General features: G+C 43.9%; 2 protein-coding genes and 1 long non-coding RNA gene across 5 annotated transcripts in view; 2 read left to right on the top strand and 1 right to left on the bottom strand.

Annotated features, from left to right (window-relative positions):
* Positions 1-367: 367 nt before the first annotated feature.
* Positions 368-16,496, top strand: LOC308463000 (cytochrome P450 2W1-like). The gene is made up of 9 exons (XM_080981127.1): positions 368-1,299; positions 3,752-3,914; positions 5,596-5,745; positions 8,032-8,189; positions 9,477-9,650; positions 11,069-11,210; positions 11,837-12,021; positions 13,719-13,860; positions 15,572-16,496. Exons 1-9 carry the CDS (start codon positions 1,102-1,104, stop codon positions 15,760-15,762), a joined length of 1,503 nt encoding a protein of 500 aa, XP_080837253.1. The 5' UTR covers positions 368-1,101; the 3' UTR covers positions 15,763-16,496.
* A 91-nt stretch (positions 16,497-16,587) lies between these two features.
* Positions 16,588-17,267, top strand: LOC308463133. The gene is made up of 2 exons (XR_013979467.1): positions 16,588-16,909; positions 16,978-17,267. It is a non-coding gene; the product is annotated as an uncharacterized lncRNA (long non-coding RNA).
* Positions 17,268-18,643: 1,376 nt separating this feature from the next.
* VWA3A (von Willebrand factor A domain containing 3A) overlaps positions 18,644-24,320 on the bottom strand; it is a 48,667-nt gene continuing 42,990 nt past the window's right edge. For all 3 annotated transcript variants that reach the window (XM_080980942.1, XM_080980941.1, XM_080980940.1), the window contains 6 exons: positions 23,597-23,741; positions 23,065-23,216; positions 22,245-22,371; positions 20,486-20,583; positions 19,999-20,062; positions 18,644-18,755 (listed from right to left, as the gene is read on the bottom strand). In XM_080980942.1, the coding sequence (XP_080837068.1) occupies positions 20,014-20,062; positions 20,486-20,583; positions 22,245-22,371; positions 23,065-23,216; positions 23,597-23,741 (571 nt within the window). In that variant the 3' untranslated portion in view covers positions 18,644-18,755; positions 19,999-20,013. The remainder of the gene's footprint in view (positions 18,756-19,998; positions 20,063-20,485; positions 20,584-22,244; positions 22,372-23,064; positions 23,217-23,596; positions 23,742-24,320) is intronic.

Raw genomic sequence — 24,320 nt, forward strand, 5'->3', positions numbered from 1 at the left:
CAGTAAATCAGCATTCTGTGAAAACTAAGCATGCTCAGTCTCCCCACAGAGCTGTTTTTGGTGTTCTCCCCCACTTTAGGGGTCGGCCCTGATCACAAAGCCTTTGTTGCATTTCTGCAAACCTTGGGGGTTCCGCTGAGCCTGGTGAGATCCTCTACCCCCCCCCAAGGGTGGTGCCAAGTTCGCTATTTGGATACAATGAAATTAAGTGACAGGCAACATGTTGCGGCTGCCCTGTGGAGGAAAGGTTGCTCTCCGGCAGCCATGCCCTCTGGATGTTTTGAACTACAACTCCCATCAGCCCCAGGCAGCGTGCTGATGGGAGTTGTAGTCCATCCCTACATACAGTGGTACCTCGGGTTACAGACGCTTCAGGTTACAGACTCCGCTAACCCAGAAATAGTACCTCAGGTTAAGAACTTTGCTTCAGGGTGAGAACAGAAATCGTGCGGCGGCAGCGGGAAGCCCCATTAGCTAAAGTGGTTCCTCCGGCTAAGAACAGTTTCAGGTTAAGAACGGACCTCCGGAACGCATTAAGTACTTAACTCGAGGTACCACTGTACATCCACTTACAAATCAGCTTGTGCACACTTCACGCAAACCCATGCATTCTTTGTGATGGTGGCTAAGCAGTCACCCACACCAGATTCAGGGTTCACTCTGTGAACCTCCTTCCTTGCCCCACTTGCTCTGAAGAAGCTGGTAGCCCCCAATTCCTGCTGCAATTCAGTTTAAAAGGGAAATGAGGGCGATCCAGCAATTTGGCCCCAAGTCACATACCCAGAAGGCTAGAAGGGTGTGTGAAGCCCCATGGTGCCATACAGTGTTTGTATCTAATCCTGTACCCACAGGCAGGGCCCGTAACTCAAAACCGACTTCTTTCTTTCCAATCAGAAACTGCTTAGACCACATTCTCCAGAAGTGTTTAAAAAGGGTGGGGTTACTGCATTTACACAAGCTGTGCTAGATCTTTTTTTTTTTTGGTGTGTGTGTGGTAATTGCAAAGCAGAAATATAAAGCTCAGAACCAGTGGACAGATCGGGGCAACTGAATATTTTCTCCCATTCTTTCTGGAGAAGCAACTTTTTTAAAAAATAAAAAATGCCTCTGTTAAATTTCCTCTTCTCTTCTCCTGCGTGCATCTGTCTGCTGTGCCTGGTCTTCTTCTTGGCATCGCTCTATTTTCCAAGGAGCTTCGGAAAACCGAATTTTACATTCCCGCCTGGTCCGACGCCTCTCCCAATCATTGGGAACCTACATTTGCTGGATATGAAAAGGCAGGACAAATCCATATTGAAGGTAGGGAATAAAATTGCTTCACATAAGCTGTGCTTTTGGTCCCTTTGTGCAAATTCAAGAGAGGATTAGGGAAGAGGGAGAAGTCTGATTTGGTTCAGAGGTGAACTTAACCAAATCCACACATTCCAAAAGAATGTGCGAACTGAAATCCACACTTTTCTACTTTTTTATTTTTTGCAATGCAGTTCTATAGCTAAGCTACCGTTAGGGTAAAATGTACATATGCCTGCATATATTATTGAAAACATACAGGAAAGTATTGTATTTGGCTGAATTGCTTGCAAAAATACGTATATCTGTCAAAACTGCATACAAAAAAATGTTTATTAGGATAATTTTTTACTAAAATGCTGCTGAATTTGTGTAAGGATCTTTTTAAAGTCGCAAATTGCTACAGAAATGCGCAGAACTGAATTTGAAATTGGGAAACCGAGAGACTGAGAGAACTGATAATTGACAGATTTGCCCATCCCTAGTAAAGATTTATATTTCTGGCATACATTTGTTTTAAATCAGCTGAGTAAGATAATGCTGTGCTGCAAGAGAACCACGAATGCAATCACATGTTGGTTCGAGTTTAACACAGTTGTTATCTCTTTATGTGCACATCCTCTACGTATTTCATCCATCTTATTTATTTTTTACTTTTGTGGAATTACTCTAGAGTAAACAAGGAGTGGGTTGCAGTTGTGCACTTTGAAATGGGTCTTCCTGTATTACTTCTACCAGCCCCTATTCAATAATTAATTAAATTTGCTGTAACTGTGGGGGCTTTATTTCTTAATTTGACAGCTCCCATCCCCTGCTTTAGAAAACAACAGATGTAAAGAGAACTCACAGTACAATTATGTAACATGCATTTGGCTCTAAAGAGGCAAAGTGTTTGTTTAGATAATCTTTTTTGAATAGGGATGGGGGGAGAGTTTGCATTTAAAGGCATACTTACATAACTGGCATTTTCCAAAAGAGTATGAGAGCCAAAACACAGCCACTCTTCAAAATTTGCAGTTCTCCAGATTTTACAGTGAACTTCACCAGCCAAATAATGTGCAGTTGCCAGGGGTCCAGCAGAGCTTCCTGTTTATACCTGCATTAAGCCATGTCTAGGCACTTAAGCATTCAAGAATGTGCATACTTTGGTTCTCGAACGCCTTGGTACTCGTACGTTTTGGCTCCCAAACGCTGAAAACCTGGAAGTGTATGTTTCAGTTTTCAAATGTTCTTTGGAAGCCAAATGTCCAAAGCGGCTTCCACGGCTTCCGATTGAGTGCAAGAAGCTCCTGCAGCCAACCGGAAGTCACGCCTTGGTTTTCGAACAGTTCCGGAAGTCAAATGGACTCCCGGAACGGATTAAGTTTGACAACCAAGGTAGCACTGTCTTATTTGTACTAAAATGCTGATACGTTTTCATGAGGACTTTAAAAAAAAAAAATGCAAAGTAATATGGAAATGTGAAGAACTGAAGATCAGAAAAATGTGAAACTAAGAGAAACTGAAACTGACAAGACTTTCTGGTCCCCAATGACAAGGCTGAGCAATTGGTTATTCACTCCATCCTTCCTGGGCACAAAGTCTCCTCCAAATATGTAAATGTCAAAGAACAGTGAAATATACTCAGAGTCCTGTAGTGATTTCATGCTCTTTATTGCAGCTTGTAAAACAGTGATTGGCTTGCCCCCCCAAACCTCAGGCTTTTATATACATTATTTACACAATGAGTCCCGTCTGACTGGCTGATTCTGCTTCCCTCCTGGAGCCTGATTGGTCTTTTCCTGCAGGCCAATCAGTTGTTGCATTCTACGATCCTACCACCCTAATAGGCTGATTAACTTCCTCCTGGAGCCTGATTGGCCTTTTCCTGCAAGCCAATCAGTTGTTGCATTCTAGGATCCTACTTGCCTATTGTTCTAGGATCCAAGCTTAGTACATAACAAATAGCTATTAATCAAAAGCTGAGTTCTCAACTGCCTTCCACTCCAACAGGCTGCCACGCAGCCTGTTCTATCCAGATCTCCAAGAACACTTCAGATACCCTGAAAACAAGATCCATCTTCAGGGAAGAAGGAGCTGATGATGTTATTCAAGTCATTCTTGTTTGCCTCCATTAAGGTGTAGGGATTTGAGGGAGATTCGATTCAGTTCACATTTAAAGACAAACCAAGCAATCGCTTACTTTCTGAAACAATATGTGAACCGAAACACAGTTACCCTTCGGAATTTGAACTTCTCCAAATTTTTCAGTCAAGGAATGGGTACCAAAAATGCATGTATATTGGGTGTGCATAAGAATACATGCATTAACAAGCAGAAATACAAAAAAAATGCATTATATTGGAGGAAAATGCTTTGCCAAAAGTGTAAATTATTGGCCCAAACTGTATATTAGGAGAAGTTTACAGCAGCAACAAGACCATTTGAAGGTACTTTGTTATAACCCCTGCTTACCTTTCAGCTTGCTGAGAAATATGGCCCGGTGTTCACCCTCCATTTTGGATTCCAAAAGGTAGTAGTGCTGACTGGCTACGAAGCTGTGAGAGATGCCCTTGTGACCTTTACGGAGGACTTTGTGGACAGGCCTCCAATCCCAATATTTGAAGAGATTCAGCGTGGAAATGGTAACGGACTGTCATGGACTGGCTGGATACAGAGGAATGGGAGGAAGCACCAGCTGGGGAACCCCCAAGGAAACCCCCAAAGGTTCAGAGCCAGAGGATTGTTGGTGGGATGACAATGAAGGAAAAGAGGGAGCAGAATGGGAGGAGGAGGTGTCAGAAATGGCAACAGGGTTTAGTGAGCAGGAAGAGGTTGTGGCAGAGAGCAGTCCAGACTCAGAGGCAGGAGAGGAGGGTGGCAGATGAGTCAGGATGCTGAAGAAGCCAGGGAATCTCCCCCTCCTGCTGTGACTGCCTCCCCTCTCCCCCAGTGTCCCAGAACACGCAGAGAAATGAAGAGGGTGGAGTAAAGAGAGACAAGACGAATGAGCCTTAGGCTGCTGGGGAAGGAACCTTAGAGATCGGTGGGAAGGCAGGGACCTTCAGTCCTTGCAACTGCTTCATTGGGGCAAGAGTTGCTGTGGTCACTAGGCCTGTGCTGTTTCGGGGTTTTTTTACTAAAATGTTAACTTCACTGACATTAGTGTTTTTTTAATTCCTGGCTCTTCCTCCAGACATTGACTAAACACAATTGCCTTAATTCCTGCTTTTCTGCAAGTCCCTTATAAAGTTGTGGCATGCTTTTGTAAAGCAATCAGCAGCTTGTGAGAAGGAGGGGGGCTTTGATGTCAGGATGCTTGGAACTGCCGGGGGAACTCAGGGTTTGGGAATGTCAGGTGGCAGAGGAACCAACCCCCACGGCAGGTTGACAGGAACAGATAAGACAAGAAAAAGGCCTTACCACCTCTTCAACATTTACAGAGAGAGGCTTGGGAATGCAGGCTCTTAGAATAATGGTGTTGTCCCGAGTGACTCTCCACCCCCCCTTCTCTCCCACTTCCTCATTCGTCAATAGTAGCACCCCCTCTATGGTTGCCACTTGGGGCCATCTGTCTTCAAGCTCTTTGCTCTCCTACTTTTAAGGCTTGCCAGGTTCTGGGAGATGGTGGGTCTGGAATGCTTTCTAGTGACACCGTGTCCTTCAGCTGTCTCCCCCTGGTGCTTCTTCTTCCTCCTCTCCCATTATTTCCCAGCTCTGTTGTAATTCTGAACTGTCTTCTTCTTCTCTGGAAGGGTCAAGCTGGGAAGGTGGTCTCCACCATTCCTCCTCTGCCCAGTCCCTGACAGGGGAATGGGGAAGATGAGAAAAACAGTGGTTCTGGTGATATAAAAGGTAAAGGTACCCCTGCCCGTACGGGCCAGTCTTGCCAGACTCTAGGGTTGTGCGCTCATCTCACTCTATAGGCCGGGAGCCAGCGCTGTCCACAGACACTTCCGGGTCACGTGGCCAGTGTGACAAGCTGCATCTGGCGAGCCAGCACAGCACACGGAACACCGTTTACCTTCCCGCTAGTAAGCGGTCCCTATTTATCTACTTGCACCCGGGGGTTCTTTCGAACTGCTAGGTTGGCAGGCGCTGGGACCGAACGACGGGAGCGCACCCCGCCGCGGGGATTCGAACCGCCGACCATGCGATCGGCAAGTCCTAGGCGCTGAGGTTTTACCCACAGCGCTACAGATATATATATCTGGTGATATATATATATTCTAAAGGAAGTCTGATGTCTCTTAAAAAAAAAAGCATTTCACAGAACTCTTCCCTAATTCAAATGAACAAGACCATCTCTTATGTCTACCCCAATAGGGGTGTTTTTTTCCACCGGCGAGCTGTGGAGGACTACCCGAAGATTCACCATGGCCAGCATGCGCAATCTTGGCGTGGGGAAGAAGCTCATAGAGCAGCAGATTAATGAAGAACTTGGTTTCCTTGTAGAGGACATTAAATCTTTTAAAGGTGAGTTTGGAAAATTTAGGAGGTTAGGGCAGAACCAGCTCCACGGATGGGGGACACCTGGTTTGCCAGTAGTACATGTAAAAGGGATCTGGGGGTCTTAGTAGACCACAAGCTTAGCATGAGTCCACAGTGTGATGCAGCAGCAAAAAGAAAAAGCTAGTGGTATTCTGTGCTGCATCAACAGAAGTATAGTGTCTTAATCAGGAAAGTCATAGTCCCACTCTATTCTGTCTTGGTCAGACCTATACTGCAGTCGTGTGTCCATTTCTGATCACCACAATTTAAGAAGGATATTGAAAACCTGGAACATGTGCAAAGGACGGCAATGAAGATGATAAAGGGTCTGGAAACCAAGGCTTATGGGGTAATTGGGTATGTTTGACCTGGTAAAGAGAAGATTAAGAGGAGATATGATTGTTGTTGTATAGTCGTTTAGTCGTGTCCGACTCTTCGTGACCCCATGGACCAGAGCACGCCAGGCCCTCCTGTCTTCCACTGCCTCCCGCAGTTTGGTCAAACTCATGTTGGTAGCTTTGAGAACACTGTCCAACCATCTCGTCCTCTGTCGTCCCCTTCTCCTTGTGCCCTCCATCTTTCCCAACATCAGGGTCTTTTCCAGGGAGTCTTCTCTTCTCATGAGGTGGCCAACGTATTGGAGCCCCAGCTTCACGATCTGTCCTTCCAGTGAGCACTCAGGGCTGATTTCCTTAAGAATGGATAAGTTTGATCTTCTTGCAGTCCATGGGACTCTCAAGAGTCTCCTCCAGCACCATAATTCAAAAGCATCAATTCTTCGGCGATCAGCCTTCTTTATGATCCAGCTCTCACTTCCATACATCACTACTGGGAAAACCATAGCTTTAACTATACGGACCTTTGTCGGCAAGGTGATGTCTCTGCTTTTTAAAGATGTTGTCTATGTTTGGCCTGGTAAAGAGAAGATTAAGAGGAGATGTGCTAGCCATCTTCAAATAAAGGGCTGTCACATGGAAGATGGAATACGCTTGCTTATCCTGCTCCAGTGACTAGGACCCCATTAATGGCTTCAAGCTACAAGAAAGGAGATTCTGACTAAACATTAGGAATAGCTTTCTGACAGTAAGGGCTGTTTGTCAGTGGGACAGACAAGAGGTGGTGGGCACTCCTTCCTTGGGGGGGGGGGGGTTAAGCAGAGGTGGGATGGCCATCTGTCATGTATGATCTAGTTGAGATTCCTTCCTTGCAGGGGGTTGGACTCGATGACCCTCAAGGTCCCTCCCAGCTCTATAATTCTATCATTCTAAGTCAGACTGACTGCTCAAAATAGCCAATGTTGTCCGATCTTCCTGCAAACAAGTGAGGATAACTGCTTAATGAACAGATTGTCCCAAGTCTCTGAGGTGTGGGTGCCCCTAGCGCACATGTGCATGAGCATTAACACACCAAACTGTGCCCAGCTTACCATTTCACACCCTGCAGCTACTGAGAGATGTTTTGAACCACTGATAATAGCACTGATCCAAGACAGGAGGTGGTGATAATGGGAAAACTGTTGACATGCAGAGGGCTGGGAGACCAGCCGGCTAGCCCCAGCTGAGCTGTCTCCTTCCAGTCTTCCCACTGCGAAGACCATCGGTCTCTGCTCCAACGTAAATCAGCGACCCGGGCTTTCAAGGCAGGACACACTATCAGCAGAGCGAACTGCACACACGGAATAGGCGTGAGGCTTGTGGAAGCATACTACAACTACAGATTTATTAATCATAAATCAGGACAAAGAAACATGCCTTCTCTCTCTCTCTCTCTCGTCTTCTCAGAGAGAACTGGAAAAGCAAAAGCTATACACAACAGAAGTTCCCAGCAAGCTGTGCTGGAATGTAAACAGACATGTGACATGCAACAGTTCCACATGTCTGCTCCTTAAGGTGGAATGGAAATCTCAACAAAAACTGGGTCGTTTTGTGACAAGGATCGTTGGACTAGTTGGGTTCTTTATCACTTCCAACTCTATAATTTCCCTGGTAATGGTACAGAAACACTGCTACACTTATGTGCACAGCGAGCAACTGGTTTTATAGGAAAACCATACTGGAGAAATTATGGACCCCACAGTTATCACTCTCTCCCTCCATGAACTTTTCTTGGGTCTTGACTTCTATGATTCTGTGATTGACTTGGCAAGTGGCCCCTGTTCCACTTCCGAATCTCTAGCTACTGATCTTCATTTATTGTTGCGAACAATAAGGTTTCAACTCCGGGCTTCCACCAGGACTTGTCCCTGTTTTATTCTCGGTTTCATCCATTTAGGTGAACCTTTCATTCTCAGAACCTTTAACACTGCCCCAACCAACATTACTTTCGCTCTGCTGTTTGGAGAGAGGTTCGACTACAAAGATCCAATATTCACCACTCTGCTAAGACTCATAGATGAAGTTATGTGCCTTCTTGGATCTCCATTCTTGCACGTAAGAAAACTTTGTAGCTGCTACTTCATACACTTATGGGGTAATAAACTGGAAGGAATTCCAAACTAGATGTGCTGAGCTGAGGGTCCAGGATTTGTCTTCCCCATTCAATAGAAAGTAAGAATGATGGGTTTATTTATTACATGAAGAAGAGTGAAATTTCCCCTGGGAGCTGTAGTTTGCTAAGGGAGCTGATCTCACAGTTGCCTGCGCCCTTAAAATGGTGTCACAGTGCCTTAAATACATGGTGCGGATGTGACCATAATCTAATACTCAGTTTCCCCTTGTTCTAAGTCCAATTTGCCAGCCACTCTACCACGTTGGTTCTCTTTAGCATGTAAGATTCTCAACCTTGAGTGTAAGACACATTCACACAATTTTAGGTCCCATCTACATCATACATTGAAATCACTCCTATGGCAGCTTTCAGTTTTTGTGTGAGAGAGATTAGATTTCCTCTCAACTGCTTCTTGGGTTACAAAGCTGAAGGTTAATAGAAAGTCCATGCAAAATCAGGATGCAACAGGCATTCACTTTGGCCTATAGATACCTGATCCAAGAGAGGGGCATCCAAGATTATTATAATCCCAGTCTGGGTTAATTCTCATTGTACTCCAGGGGGCTCTGACCTCTTTTCGTCACAAACAGTGCTGTTTCCATTCCGCTGCAGTTCAGTTCCCACCAAATACTATTTTATTAATCTCGCTGTCTACTATTTAGATACACACACACACACACACACACACACACACACACAACTTCATTACGGTGACAGACCAGCATATACAACTGACATAAATTTTCTCTATGTGGTGTTAGTTACAAATTTAAGCTAATTGGTGACATTTCCCCCATACCAATTGTTTCAATGCAAAGGGCATTTATTTTGATGTTGAGGAAACACAATTTAAATCGGGCGGGGTTGCAGAGTGACCGTCATCAATTACATACCCTTTGCAGACTGAAAATAGCAACAACAGCAAATACCAATTGGTATTCACTGGATTGATCTCCATTTCATGCGTGGGTTGAATAAGCAGGCATCAACAATTTCTGCTTCTGTTCGATTTTCATTGGAATTCTCCGACATCCCAACTCAGGGGCAATCCTTCTTCCTGAAGACTGTGGGGAGGGGTAAGACAGTCATGGGAATACCTATTTCCTTGGACAATCCTTTCCTCAAACACAACCCTGGTGAATGACTTTTGTCTACATTGCTTTTCAAGGTAACTAACATTTATTTCACCTCCCTCCCCATCGTTTCCCCCTTAATTTCCTCCTGACTAGCTGTTTAATTTCTACCCGTTCCTTGGATTTCTTTTCAACGCTCACAAAATTCTACTGAAGAGGATCGAAGACGTCCGTATCATTATAAGGGAATACATCAAGACAAGCAAGCAAGACATCAACGCCAACAGCCTCAAAAGCTACACAGATGCATTGGTCTTCAAGCAACGAGAGGTATTTTGATGATTCAGGTTTCAGGACCTCAGAAGTACCTTACTGCAGGGGTTGGGAATCTCAAACCCAGGGGCCAAATGCATCCTTCTGTCTGGCCCTTGGCACTCTCGCCAGGCTACACCTCCTCCTAGGACCACCTCACACTTTTCACCAGCCCAATTATGCACCATCTTTGAGTGGTTTTGCCTGGTTGGAAGATAGAACAGAATCTGTGTACAAACTAGCCTACTGTACAAAGACAAGCAATACATTCATGGCTCTGCCAGCTTTTGCCTCTGGCCCCATCCACTACATGCATGAGAGCCAGTGTGGCCTAGTGGTTAGAGCAGACTTCCTTCCTCAGACTCGGCCCGTCAGATGTTTTTGGCCTACAATTCCCATGATCCCTAGCTAGCAGGACCTGGGGTCAGGGATGATGGGAACTGTAGTCTCCAAAACATCTGGAGGGCTGAGTTTGAGGAAGCCTGTGCTAGAGTGTTGGGCTAGGAGCTAGGTGACCAGAGTTTGAATCCCCACTCAGCCATGAAGCTCACTGAGTGACCTTGGGCCAGTCACCACCTCTCAGCATTATTGTGGGGATTAAATGTATATGCCACCCTGAGTTACTTGGAGGAAAGATGGGATAGAAATGTAACAAATAATGCAATAATAAACACATAATGTGGCCCTTGAAAGGTTTCTCCAGAAATGAATGCGGCCTTCAGATTGAAGTCCCAACTTTGGGACTTCAAAGCACCCAACCACCTGTCATCCTTGTCCCCGATCTCCACACCTGTTGGATTTGGCCTGAGGCTGGATCTAGACACATCAAAAAAGCATTTCAGTAAAAAGCATTGTAAACCTCAAAGTGGGAAATCATGTCGGCGAAAGAGAGAACTCCACAGCGCCATCTAGTGTCACGGTGTTATAACACGTATAAAACACTTTCCCTTTACTAATTTAGCTGAGTCCTGAGAGGCTATGATCCAATTAAGAATTGGGCTCGTTGAGCCAAAAAGGTCCCTCACCCCTGTCTTGTCTAGTCCAGCATCCTGGCCAACAAGATGAGTCTGTGTGTCAGAAGTCCACAAGCAAGATGTGATGCTTGTGTTCCTCAGCAATTGGGTGCCAGAGGCATATATTTCCACCGATACCTGTGTACAGTGGTACCTCGGGTTACAGACGCTTCAGGTTGCAGACTCCGCTAACCCAGAAATAGTACCTCGGGTTAAAAACTTTGCTTCAGGATGAGAACAGAAATCGCACAGCGGCAGCGGGAGGCCCCCTTAGCTAAAGTGGTACCTCAGGTTAAGAACAGTTTCAGGTTAAGAACGGACCTCCGGAACGAATTAAGTTCTTAACCCGAGGTACCAGTGTATTAAATAGAGTGAGAGTATTTTTGTTTTCAATTTCAATCATGAGTTCTACCACCTCCTCAGGATACGACTAAGCGAGAGAACCTTTTTAATGATGACAACCTCATTGCTTCCATCCTGGATCTTGTCATGGCTGGAACAGAGACCACGGCAACGACATTGCAATGGGCCGTTCTGCTGATGATGAAGTACCCAAAGATTCAAAGTGAGTGGCCAGTTCATTCACAGTCTCCTCCTCCTGCTACTGCTTCTAGAGGATATGAGCTTCTAGGCAAAAGAAGCCCCATGGCTGAATTAGGCCCCATGCCCATCTAGTCCAGCATCTGTTTCTCACAGCAACCAATCCGATGCCTTTGGGAAGCCCACAGCTGGAACCTAAGGGCAATAGCTCTCTCTGAACTAGGGAGGGAGGAGAAATTCAAGTCAGTATGCATTTAAAGCCAAATCTATCAAATTTGCACTTCCTGACACAATACACGCAAGTCCCACTATCCAAACACAACGTGTTAACACAAAATTGTTAGGCAAGCGTTTGCATAATGAGTCGACGATTTCCACTTATTCCTATGGGGAAATTTCTAATGTGTTTCTGACCAAGGAATTTTGACCCCAAAAGGATAAAAGAAACCCAGGAAAACCTGTGGATCAGAAAAAATGTTTTTATGAAGGCTGCTTATTTGTTTACAGTGCTACACGCAAGTCCAGCTGTTTGGATATCTGAATTTGTGGTGTGTACTATTTCCTTATGTTTGGATAAGTGAATTATCCAAGCCAGGAGTATCTACAGGTGCAAGGAATTTAATTGCACCCTGTTCTTTGGTTTTGTTCCAGAAAAGGTTCAAGAGGAGATTGGGCGGGTTGTGAAACCAGGCCACTGGGTCACATATGATGACCGGAAAGACATGCCCTATACCAATGCAGTGATCCACGAGGTGCAGAGATTCATCACGCTCTTGCCGCATGTCCCACGCAGCACATCAGCAGACACGCATTTCAGGGGCTACTTTCTCCCAAAGGTACCTTCTCCAAAGGTGCATGCCTGATTTTGCATGCTGAGGGTACTTCATTGTACTTTAGCATTGTTCTGTTAACTCTAGTCAATTTTAACAGCTGAGCGGCTCTTGAGCATGACTTGTGTTCTGTTCTCCCTTCACACCTGCAGGTTCCTCATTTGATGGCAATGTAATGCCATTCTGACCCTGACATGTATGTGTGAATGAAACACATGCTTTCTTGTGGGTCCATTCACACATGCAGCTCATCAGGGGTTGAGGCCAGATAACACCGGTCCTGAAAGACCTACATTGGCTCCCAGTACGTTTCCGAGCATAATTCAAAGTGTTGGTGCTGACCTTTAAAGCCCTAAACGGCCTCAGCCCCGTATACCTGAAGGAACATCTCCACCCTCATCGTTCAGCTCAGACACTGAGGTCCAGCGCCTAGGGCCCTCTGGCGGTTCCCTCACTGCAAGAAATGAGGTTACAGGGAACCAGGCAGAGGGCCTTCTCGGTAGTGGCACCTACCCTGTGGAATGCCCTCCCATCAGATTTCAAGGAAATAAATAACTATCTGACTTTTAAAAGACATCTGAAGGCAGCCCTGTTTAGGGAAGTTTTTAATGTTTGATGTTTTATTCTGTTTAATATTCTGTTGGGAGTTGCCCAGAGTGGCTGGGGAAACCCAGCCAGATGGGCGAGGTGTAAATAAATAAATTTTATTTTTATTTTTAATAAATGAAGGTAACATTCACATGGGAGTTAGCCCTTGGTCAAGTCACGTTTCATAGAATCAGAGAACTGTAGTGTTGGGACGGACGAGGGTTGTCTATGCAATTTCTGCAATGCAGAAAATTTTTACCCAGTGTAAGGCTCGAACCCACGACATTGATATTAAGAGTCTCGTGCTCTACCAACTGAGCTATCCCAAGCTGCCATCTGGTGCTGCTCCTAAGAAAGGCACCATAGGTGACTAGCAGAAGGCCTCTGAATGGGAAACTGCAGTCTGCCTTCTGTATATCCGTTCTCTGCTGAGTGCATTTGTGAATGTTTGTGTTTGCCTGCCCGTCTTTACATCCTCAAGTTGGAAGATTCAGGACAGATAAAAGGAAGTACATCTTCATGCAACATATAGTTAAACTATGAAACTCATTCCCCAGGAGGCAGGGATGGCTACCAACAAGTTTGTTAAGAGAGCTGGGAATAGTAGCTCGGCGGGGGACGACTACAGTTCCCAGGATTATTTCAGTGGAAGTGAGTGTGCTTTAAATGTATGGTGTGTGTGCAGCCTTGGTTTGTAAATTGCAAACTGGGTAGGTTCCCTTTAAAAATGCAGCATGAACAAAACCCTTCAAGGCTAAAGTACTGTATTTTTCGCTCTATAGGACGCACCGGACCGCTTCCCGGGCTTCGGGCTGCAGGCAGCTATCCACAAGCCTGCGGAGCCCAGAGGGAGTTCCCGCCAGGCTTCGCAGGCTTGCAGATAGCTTCCTGAAGCCTGCATTCGCTCCATAGGACGCACACACTTTTCCCCTTCATTTTTGGAGGGAAAAAAGTGCATCCTATACAGCGAAAAATACGGTATTTTCCATTGCCTTATTGCATCAATGCAGGAGCAGTCCTGGTAAATGAGATAGCAGTTTTCAGACTCTAAACCTGATTTTCTCTCATCCCTGCTTACAATTTCCATCACCTCCCCCCCATGCTGTCTGATCCAGGGAACGATGGTGATTCCTTCGCTCACTTCAGTGCTTCTGGATCGAAGTCACTGGGAGACCCCTCACGAGTTCAACCCTAACCACTTCCTTGACGCCGATGGGAAGTTTGTCAAGAAAGAAGCCTTCATGCCTTTCTCCTTAGGTACTTATTTTTTTTCCCAAATACATATTTATTAAATTTCCACTTTAAACAAAGAAAAAAACAATAAATTTCAACAATCATTCACACAACTTCTTTTCCACCGCTCTGCCGAGCAAAGACTTCCTTCCCTTCCTCCAACAGGTTTTCCTATTCCAATCTGCGTCTCGCGGTTTCCTCATATTTTGTCAAGTCCACATTGTAAGACTTATTTCAATCCTGCTAGTCTCTTCAAACTTCTACAGTTATTATTTATGTAGTCTATAAATTTACTCCAGTCTCTTTGGAATTTTGATTCCTCCTGATCTTAGATCCTGCAGGTCAGTTTTGCCAATTCCGCGTAATCCATCATTTTCGTCTGCCACTCCTCCAATGTTGGTAACTCCTGTAATTTCCACTTTGGGGCTAATAACGTTCTGGCAGCGGTTGTTGCATACATAAATAGTCTTTGGTCCACCTTTGCAATTTCCTCTCCCATCAAGCCCAGCAAAAAACCTTCTTGCTTTTTGGGAAAGGTGTATTTAAACATCTTTTTCAGTTCATTAAAAAACCCTTGTTTTCTCGCATGTCCACCACATATGATAAAAGTCTCCATCCTTCTCTTTACATTTCCAGCATACTTTATTACTTCTCCTTAGGTACTTAAAGGGGTTCGTTCGTCTTGGCGGTATAAATCTGTTGAAAAATTATCAGCCTCCCCCTGTGCAGTGTTGTGATGGGGCAGGAGCTGTATCTTGAGAAATTCTCCCTTCTCTGCAGCTCTTAAGATGGAGCCCCCTCACGTGGTCTGGAACAAGTAACTCCCTTGCATTGGGAGCAAGGTGTGTGGTTATTGGCAAAGTATTTCTATGGCCCTGTAGGCTGTTCCAAGTGTGAACTGTTTGTCTCTTTTATAATTCTTCCAACAGCCTTGTAAGGTAAACCCCATATTGCAGATGAGGCCGAGGTGAGGGGTGACTGGATCACTCTATTGCTAGCCAATGCCAGTTTTGCATGTACATTCACAAAGGGCCTTCCTATCCTGTTTCCACACTATAATGAGATTTTGAAAACTGCATTGTAAATGTATTTTTTCCACAAACATAGTCAGGTGTGCGTTTTACCCTAAAACGTTCGTTTTGTTTTTTGTTTTTTATTTTATTGACTTAAAAAAAAATTATACAGACAGCAAAACAAAGAAGTCTAAATTAACACTGCCTTCTACCGATAAGAAATAATAATAACTATTACAATAATGAAAATACTAAAAGTACATTTACTTCCGCTTTTAAACTTCTATTCTGGTTACAATATATTACTATTCTATAAGAATCTATTATAGCCTTTGCTGTCCCATATATTATTTCCCAAATTCAACCTAACCCTCCCCTCCTCCCCACTGCTTACCTTCACCTGTGTGAAATCTTCCCATCATAATATATTTTTTCTAGTTGCTTTGATAAAATAGAGTAACTTGAAAACTGTTAAATTATAATTACTTCTTTTGTCCTTACACGCTTAACAATTTGTTAAGCAATTGCTAAAATGTTCTTTTTGTAGGCATTTCCCCACCCTGTAATATACCCATTTTTGAACACATTTCTGCTTCTTTTTAACAGTGCCTTTTGGTACATTTTCTAAGCTACGGCACACGATTCAGAGAAGTGCAAAGGGCGGGAGGGCTCTTTTCAAGGCGTGCCACCAGTCAACTCCCAATTCTTTTTCGGTTTTGCAGGGCGCCGAAATTGCATCGGCGAAAGCTTGGCCAAGATGGAACTTTTCTTGTTCTTCACGGGACTGCTGCAGAAATTCACTTTCCAGCCGCCACCAGGGCTTACGGAAACTGACTTGGACTTGACCGTTCCTAAGACGACCTTCACTTTGAGGCCGCAACCTCAGCTGGCTTGCGCCATTCCCCTGGAGTGAAGAGAGGACATTGCGATGAGATAATCCACACACAATGAGGGGGAACTCAAGTAGGGCATTCCTTTTGGCGGAGCAGGAACTGATGGATCGGTACCTTAGCAAAGCTAGAGTTGCCATGGGGTGTATGCTTGAAAGGCAAATGCAACTGGTCCCAACAAACTTGACTTTTTCCATGCTTGTCATACTTTTAAATATATGCGTAACAGCTTAAGCATGTGGGAAAGCAAACACCCTATACTTGGACTTTCAGAAAGCTTTTGCTTAAAGGGTGAATTTGATATTAGAGATTATTACGGAAAGGATTGTGAAAATCAAATTATAGGTACCGTCATGCCTTTATACAAACCTATAGTGTGCCCACACTTGGAATACTCTGTGGAATTGGGATTGCACCTCAAAAAGGATATTGTAGAGCTGGGTAAAGGATAGGAAAGCACAACCAGGATGATTAGAGAGTAGAGGAACTCCCCTGTAGAGAAAGAGGCATGATGTTCGGGGCTTTTTAGTTGTGGAAAAAAAGGAGGGTATTCAAAAGATCTTAGGTTTTGTTTCCCTTAATCGTTGCTGCTTCCCAGAGGCAGGATAATTAATAGCCGTACTCAAGACTAAAACCCTTTCTCAGTTCCCAATTCAGAGACTCTGCTGCCTCCCTGCTGCTAGTCTGGGTCACAGCAAGCACTTTCCCCCAGCCTTTTCTGCTAATAAATTCACACTTGGGATTCTAAAATCCACAATTACTGAGTCCATTTTGTTCTCATATTCTGCTTTGTTTTGTTCTCATATTCTCCTCTGTTTTAAAACCACATGATGCATCTGTCCCGGGACTATACTTCCTGCCGATTTTGGATCTAGAGTCACATTAAAATTTATTAATGGAAAATAGACTAAGGAGAGGTATTCCAGCCCCTTGGTTGCCGGTTCGCAGCAGATTCAACAATACTGGAGATGCTTTGAAAAAACAAGGAGCAAAGATTATGACGGTTATAAGAAGCCGCGTGGAGAAGAAAGGTTTATCGTACTCCCAACGTCTTGTTTTCAGATCATGATCTATGGTTTCAGCGAAGGGTAAACTTCTTTGGGTGGTAACCCGGATGCTTGTGTGCCTTGTTTATTCAGAAAGTGTGGGTGATAATCAGATTCCTCATCTGTGGAAACAAAAGAACTGGGACGTAAGCAGACAACACTCTTACCCTAACCAAACCAGGGTGGCAATAGTGAAAATGAGTGAAAAAGGAACCCTTCTGTCAGGTGGCAAAATTCAAAAACGATATTATATAAAAAAGAGGCTGGATGGCTATCTGTCAGGTTGTTTTGTTGCTGCGTGCCTGTGAAGTGTTTAATGAAGGGAAGAGGCACTTCACAGAGCGGTTTGCCATTAAACAGTTCTCCTGGGATGCCTACTACCTAAGCTGCTCACTCACCCACCTGACATTGTTTTCACACTGGAGTTAGCATGATGACAACCTTACATTTTTATGTATATAGGGAGATAAATAAATATGCTAGCTAAACAAATGTTTTACATTGGCATAGTTTGCATCTGTCGCACCAAGTATCAGGTGAAGCCATGACAAAGTCACGGTTCAAACCGCCAGCTTGCTTCAAAATGGCAGCCATCATCCCAAAGTTGACAATACTTGCCACTTCCACCTCAGGAATCCTTGTGCCAAATTTGACAACGATCTCTTAAGAAGTGTTGAAACGCATAGAGAACAAATAGACAAACTGTTCCCCAAAATATAGAATAGATAATAATTTATTATTATTATTATTATTACCATTATGCAAATTAATACACACCACCCTTTTAACCACCACCCTTTCCCTAATTGGATGACCAACAGAGACATTCAACAGTCAGAAAAATACAATGGTTTATTGAGTTTGGAGACTCCACTTTGTTCATGACACTATGGAGACTTTGTTCCTCTCCTTTGCAAAACGCTAATGTGGGTAAAATATATGTTCAACCAGAAACAGGAGATGATATCCAACCAAGTCACACTCAGAAAAGCCCCACACAAATCAGTGGACTTATATAACTGAATTGATTTTAATGGGACTACGCCGGCCAGCATTGGATCCCATCCACAGCTTTACAAGATATTGACAGAATGTGGGCTTCTATTAATGCAGAGCACTTAATCAAAATCACAAACTAGCTGGGTTCATCTTATCAAGGACTAGAGGTAGTGTTCTTTTAAAAAGATGAATGGCAAAACCTTCCTAATCTTTGGAAGAGAGGAATAAAGGGAGAAAGAAGGGGAGAGGGGGACGCCCCATATGAAGAAATTTTTCACATGGCAGTTAGCAAACAGTACAGCTGGTTCCCATCAGCATATGTCACATTGCCTTGGTCCCATTTCTAGTGCCAATTTCACATGACTGAAAGTTCACCTCTGTTTTAAAACCACATGATGCATCTGTGTCAGCAATCATGGGTTCTGTGATTCCAGTTTGCTCCTTGGCTAAGAGCCTAGGAGGAGGACAGCTAGCATCTCCATTTGATATGGCACCCAGGCTACAATGTTTCGTCCTTCTTTATGAGAGACGGTGCTGGTTTGCAGCAAGCGTTTGAATTGCATTTCCGCGAAAGGCTCCTGAGATCAGCCCCAAGCTTTTGCAATGCACTCAATTCTTTACAGACCTCTGGGCAAGCTGCTGCTGAAACAAGCAATTGGAGAACATGGTGCAACTCTCATTCAGATGAGGTCTGATCATACTCAAGTGTCTAACTGTATTTTTCTAGATCAAACGGGGGGATCAATCAGGCACGTGTCTGCTGGATTTTGGAGCCACTCGCACTGCCCCCCCCCCCCCCAGTTTTGGATGGCACAAATGTTTGAGGAAAAGCAAACAAATCAGAATGAAAACCCAGCTGAAAGGTGCACTCGTTTTCATTGAAGGATGTGTGGATTCATGAAGACGCATTTGCCATCCCAGATATGGAGCTGATAAAGTTCCATTAAGTCCTCCTCTGCTGTCTCCGTGTCCTGTTAAAAAACAACATCCCTTAATAAAAACTGGTCAGGTGATGGGAGCAAACTTTTTGCCTAAGACCCTGGTGCAAAAAGCAACTAAAATCTGAGTGAGGTTTTGCCTATATTCATGGTTACACACCCAGCTCCTTAAGCCCAGAAGAACTAATTACTCCTATGGGGAAATGGCCCCCTGATACAGGACCTAAGTGAGGAGCAAAGCATCCTTTGAGTTAATTCGGCCTTGGATTTTCTTAGTGTTGGGTGTCTGATAGGGAATTTGTGCAGTTAGAAAACCTGCTTTTTTAAGAAAAACACCAGGCAGCCATCTTACGCTGTCTAATGGTATGGCCCATAGGTGTGGACAGCCCCTTGATACATTTGTTTCAGTGAAAGAAGGAGCGCAAATGACTAGACAAACAGATAAGGGCAGGGGAGAGGTAAGTAGGCAAAATGCTAACAAAATAACCACAACAAGAGTAGTCAAGAAGTCAGAACAGAAGATCTTTCCTGCGAAGTTTTTGATGTGTAACATTTTAATGTATTTTTAATCTTTGTTGGAAGCTGCCCAGAGTGGCTGGGGTACAAATTATTATTATTATTATTATTATTATTATTATGTCAAGCAGATTTGGAGGGCAGATTTGGAGGGCAGAGGGCAGGGTGGCTCCTCTTCCTCCTTGCTTGCAAGCTGCAAAAGCAGCCCCTCACTCTCACAGATTTCTTTCCACAAAAGATGGAAAGTGGAGCTTGGACAGAGACTGAGCAATGAGACAAGAGATAGATGCAGAAAAAGGCTTCTATCTGTGGAGGAGGAGGGAGAAGGAGTCCTTCTTTCTCCCTTACTGCAATTGCTGGAGCCAATCACCCCCCGAGACAGATCCAGTCAGAAGCTGCACCTCAATTCCGGCCTTTTTATTCTGCCTGCATCTCTTTCTCTCTGCATTCCTTGATATCCACTTTCTTGAAACTTTAGCGGGTGCCTGAGCACCCTCAGCACACCTCTTGAGCACACCTGTAGTAAGGTCGCCATTGTTGCTAATCCAAAGCCTGAGTGTACTTAGCAATGTCATTTGGAAAGCACATATACAGTAGACATTTTGTCAGTTGGTAGAGCATGAGACTTTTAATCTCAGGGTCATGCTCCACAGTAGGCAAAAGATTCTTGCATAGCAAGGGGTTGGACTACATGACCCTCGTGGTCCCTTCCAACTCTCCAATTCTATGATTTCAGAGGATTTTTAAAAAAGTATTATACCTGAAGGCAACTGTTTCATGGGCAGTGGTCCTTCTGGTTTACGTTCTTTTTTTCTAATAGCGATCTAATAAAAGAAATAGGAGACAATTTATTTATTTCAACTAAGTAGATTTATATTTGATATAAGTATCAAAATATGAAAAGCTGAAAAGTATGGTGCATATAAAAAAGCAAGGATGAATACATTTTGCAAAATTAGAATAGAAAGAAGTAAACTAAAAACAGGGAGCCCAGGTTCCATAGTTTAATTATGAAAGAAGTACATTAACTATGAAGAAGTATATTCTTTTGTCTGTCCTGGATCTCCCAATATTCAGCTACATTGAATACCCACATGTTCCAGCATTATGAGAGAGATAGAAATCTACCCACTTTATCCGTGCAATGCATGAATTCCTTGATCAGCAGGGAATTAGTGGCCATTGTAACAAAGAGTCAAGTTTTCAGAAAATTCGCCATTACCGAAAGCCGACAGATAGCCACTCACTTAAAGAACTTGGCCTGTGTTAAATAGCTCCTAGCTTTTGCGATTTCATCAACAAGTTTCTTTAAATCATCTCCTTCAAACAAGGGGAAAGCTGGATCCTGAAGAAAGAAATAAGAATTCATGTCTTTGGATGGATGGAAATTTATCGGTAAAGAAAATAAAACGTTTTTACAAAATGATGTATAAATGTAGAGAGAGAACTGAAGAGCAGAAAAATGAGGAAGTGAGAGAAACCAAATTGGACAGATCTGAGTAGCTCTAATCTCATCTCACTTTTCATAGGCACAACTATGAACCAGAAAATTAGAGAACTGGTACGTCTGTCTATCTGCAGATATGCCCTGTGCTTGCCTTGCCCTCTTAAATTGGTTCATCTATGTGTACAGGAAGCATACAAACAGGTAGTGCCCCAGGTGCAGGCTGCTTAAATGGGCAAGGGATGGATCCAAGGGAAGCCTATCCCACCCTGTTGGCTCCGCCCCCTGACACAGCCCAAGTCCCCAGCCTGCATCCCCATTTGCCAAAGCAGGGTTCAGGCTAGGATCCGGTTCCTGATAGGCAGAATAAATAAAAAGGTTAAGTGGAATAGAGATTGAGAAATGACTGTTCCTGAAGAGCTATGGGAATGTTTATGATATTTATTTATCTTGTTTTTCTATTGCAACCAGGGAAAACTGTTTTAAGGGGGCATATGGCAGCATAGAGAATTCATAAAATATATAATATAGGAGAAGGTAATGCTGAATTTGTCAGGGGGAAAGGGGAGACTTTGCTCATGTATGGTGATGGAAAAATCAGAAAGCAAAATGTTTTTGAAGTCTGGTGATAAAGTTGATTAAGGACACTTTCCCAGTTAAACCTTAAACCCAAACCATTGCAAAATTTACTGGATGCAGTAAAAATAGTTATTAGCCTGGATAAACACAAGACAGTTTTATATGTAATTACAAATGCAAGAAACGTATTTGCTATATTATGGAAGGGTATTTAAAAAACCACTAGTAAAACAGAGTTGATTAAGAAAATATGGGATCAATCTGAAATGGCTAAGCTTACAGCACTTGAACACATCAATAAAATAGGCATTGGCATTAGAGAGATGAGAACCTGTGATTAAAAATATTTTTAAAAGGAGTTTCCTATAAATGACTTGGAGTGACTTGGAGTCATTTACAGAAGTCTATAAAGGTTAGGTTTTTTAAGTGACTCCACTGGAATGGATTACTTGTGGCAGAGACAAACCACACATACAGGAGTCTCCCCACTTAAGTGTGAGCGAATCGAACACGACTGTGTACATGTGCGGTGCCGGGAAATAAATCATTCAGACTCAGAAATGGAGGGGGAAAGCTGGCGAGTCCTTGTCGCTCACAAGGAGACCCTCCCTGGAACCTGAAGAGTATGTCAGTGAGGGCGGAGGAAGCCGCAAAGAAACCAGTCATATTCCCATGTCAATTTGTTTGTGGTTGGCAAAGCCAGAAGGGAAGCCTCTCCTTCCACAAATGACTCGCCATGTGAAACTGCTCAAAAAAGCAGAATGAGCTATGACCCAAAAGGCACTCTCCAGAGATTTTCTTTTTGGAATAACAGGGAGGGAAAACCTGTTATTTGTTGATGGATGGGGGTACATATCAAGATTCCCATGCTTGCCTTAGCAGCTCAAAGGACCAGACAGACTTTCATGGTACTACATGGGATCCCATGTGCTGGGATCCAGAGTGCAAAATACAGCATGAGATGCTACATCAACTCAACATACATCTTCGTCCTTAAAGCCTTCTGACAGTAGCCGGTGTGCTGCCATCTGTCCATCCACATCCCCGTGGCACCGATGGTAGCGCCCACCTGTCTGGAAGGCCAGTTTCTTAAGAAAGTCATTAGCTGCTCTGTGGAAGACAAGAGGGACGGGGGAGGGGAGGAGTTCTTTGTACTATCTTTCAAATAGGTTTGGGTGTTATCATCACATCTATTCTAAGAATGTCATTTCAATGTGGGTGACATCACTGCTATGTTGCATCAGCCCTGCCCAGAGAAATAATTCACATTTGCTTGTAACTTCTGGTTTCAGATCAAACCAAGTCCTTGGGACTGTTAAGAGTGAGGTTCGTTCTTGGTTTTTGATTATTAAGCACAAAAGCTGTTAAACATTAAATGAATGCACTTTATTAAAATAATATTGGACCCCTCTGGTTTTCTATTCACCCATCTCTCACTGTTAGCGAGCATTCTGAGCATGTTCAAACTGCCCGAGTTTCTCCCCAACCCTGTAAAGGTATGCCTCTCTCTTTTTGCTAGTTCTGTGAACTTTGAATTGTCCCAAAGCCTGCTGATCCCTCTCTCTTGTGCAATTTGAGGAATTGCAATTTGAGGAAACTTTGACAATGCAACTTGAGGAAACTTTCGAAACTGGTGCAGCTCCAGTCCTAACCTTAGGGATTATGCAGTTTTAAGTGGGAGTTGAAGACTTCGTGGAAATGGAGAACACTCTGTTCAATTGCCAGTTTCATCCATGTTTTCCCTCATGTCAACCAAAAATAAGATTAGAAAGCCAACTTTTCCCCCAGCAAAGCAAAACATACCTGTCGGAGCAATTAAACGAAATAGTGTGGATTATAATTGCTCGTTTCTTCAAGAGCATTTCAATTTCTTTCAGGACCAAACTGCAGCTGGTGTCTGGTTTTCCATCAGTCAGAACGTACAAAGCCTCAACGTCCAGAAGGCTGAAAGCTCTCTGAAAGAGCAGAATGGCATAATCTATATAATAATCAGGCTATGCAGAAGCACACTATGGTAAAATATAGTTCACCCCACAGGCAATCAGGGGGAATAACTGGCTCTTTCTAGCTGTCTATGCTTCACAGCTTTGTTTGCACAATGCTAAACCTAACTCTTCGAATGGCTTAGTCCCTGCCCTTCCTCCAAGCTCAACAAGTCACAAACAAAATGGTGGACCCTCATTTGGAATTTTCTAGGAGGCAGAAACTTCCAGCAGAACAGAGATGGAGCCACAGTAATAGCTGCATGCCAGCTAGAGGTCTTCAGTAGGGAGGCCCCCTCTCTCTGCCACAGGGACCCTGGTGCACACAGAACGCTCTGCCCTGCTTAACAAACCCGTAAAGCCTTGAGAATGGATGTATTCCCATGAGCGTGAAATGTTGACAGCCACTGCACAGCGTCATGGCATGTTTCGTTTGTGGCCTCCACAAGGCACTCCTGCCAGACGTCAACATCTTCGGCAAAGCTGATGAGACTGAACCTGATGAGAAAGAGGTGTGTCTGTCAAAACATTAAGCCAGCTAAGCCTGCCATATCAGCTACTGAGCTGAGAAAAGCCCAGCTTTCGACATTCAACTGGCATGCAAAATCTGTTGGGCAAAAGAAAACATTTAGCTCCACCCACAAGCTTTTTGCCGTGAAATGTGCCTCTTTGTATTATCTAAGCTGGTTGCCTAATGCCCAGGCAGGCGTTCCTGAGGCTGTAGTTAATTTTCTGCTAGAAACAAAACCACTGGGTTTGGTCTGGACATAAAGACAGAGGTTACCATTAAACATGGCTGATGACACCCAGCTCTCTCTCTCTCTCCTTTACATCCAACACAGGAGAAGCACCAGGGGCCTAGTCCACTTCTTCATCCAGTTTGTCGCAGGATCTTCCTCTGCCCTTTGTGTGGTGGCTATTGTGTGGTGCTGGACCTTGCTATGGTTAACTGTTGGTTGCTGTATTCAGGGCCCGGTAGGAATTTGCCCAAGGGACATATTGGCTCTGTCCTTTGCTTTCACCTACCTCATAGCAATTGTTACAACTTTGGTGGTTAAGGCATTGGGTAAGCCTTTG

The sequence above is a fragment of the Podarcis pityusensis genome (genome assembly GCF_964106645.2).
Source record: "Podarcis pityusensis genome assembly, chromosome: 14".
Taxonomy (NCBI): Eukaryota; Metazoa; Chordata; class Lepidosauria; order Squamata; family Lacertidae; genus Podarcis; species Podarcis pityusensis.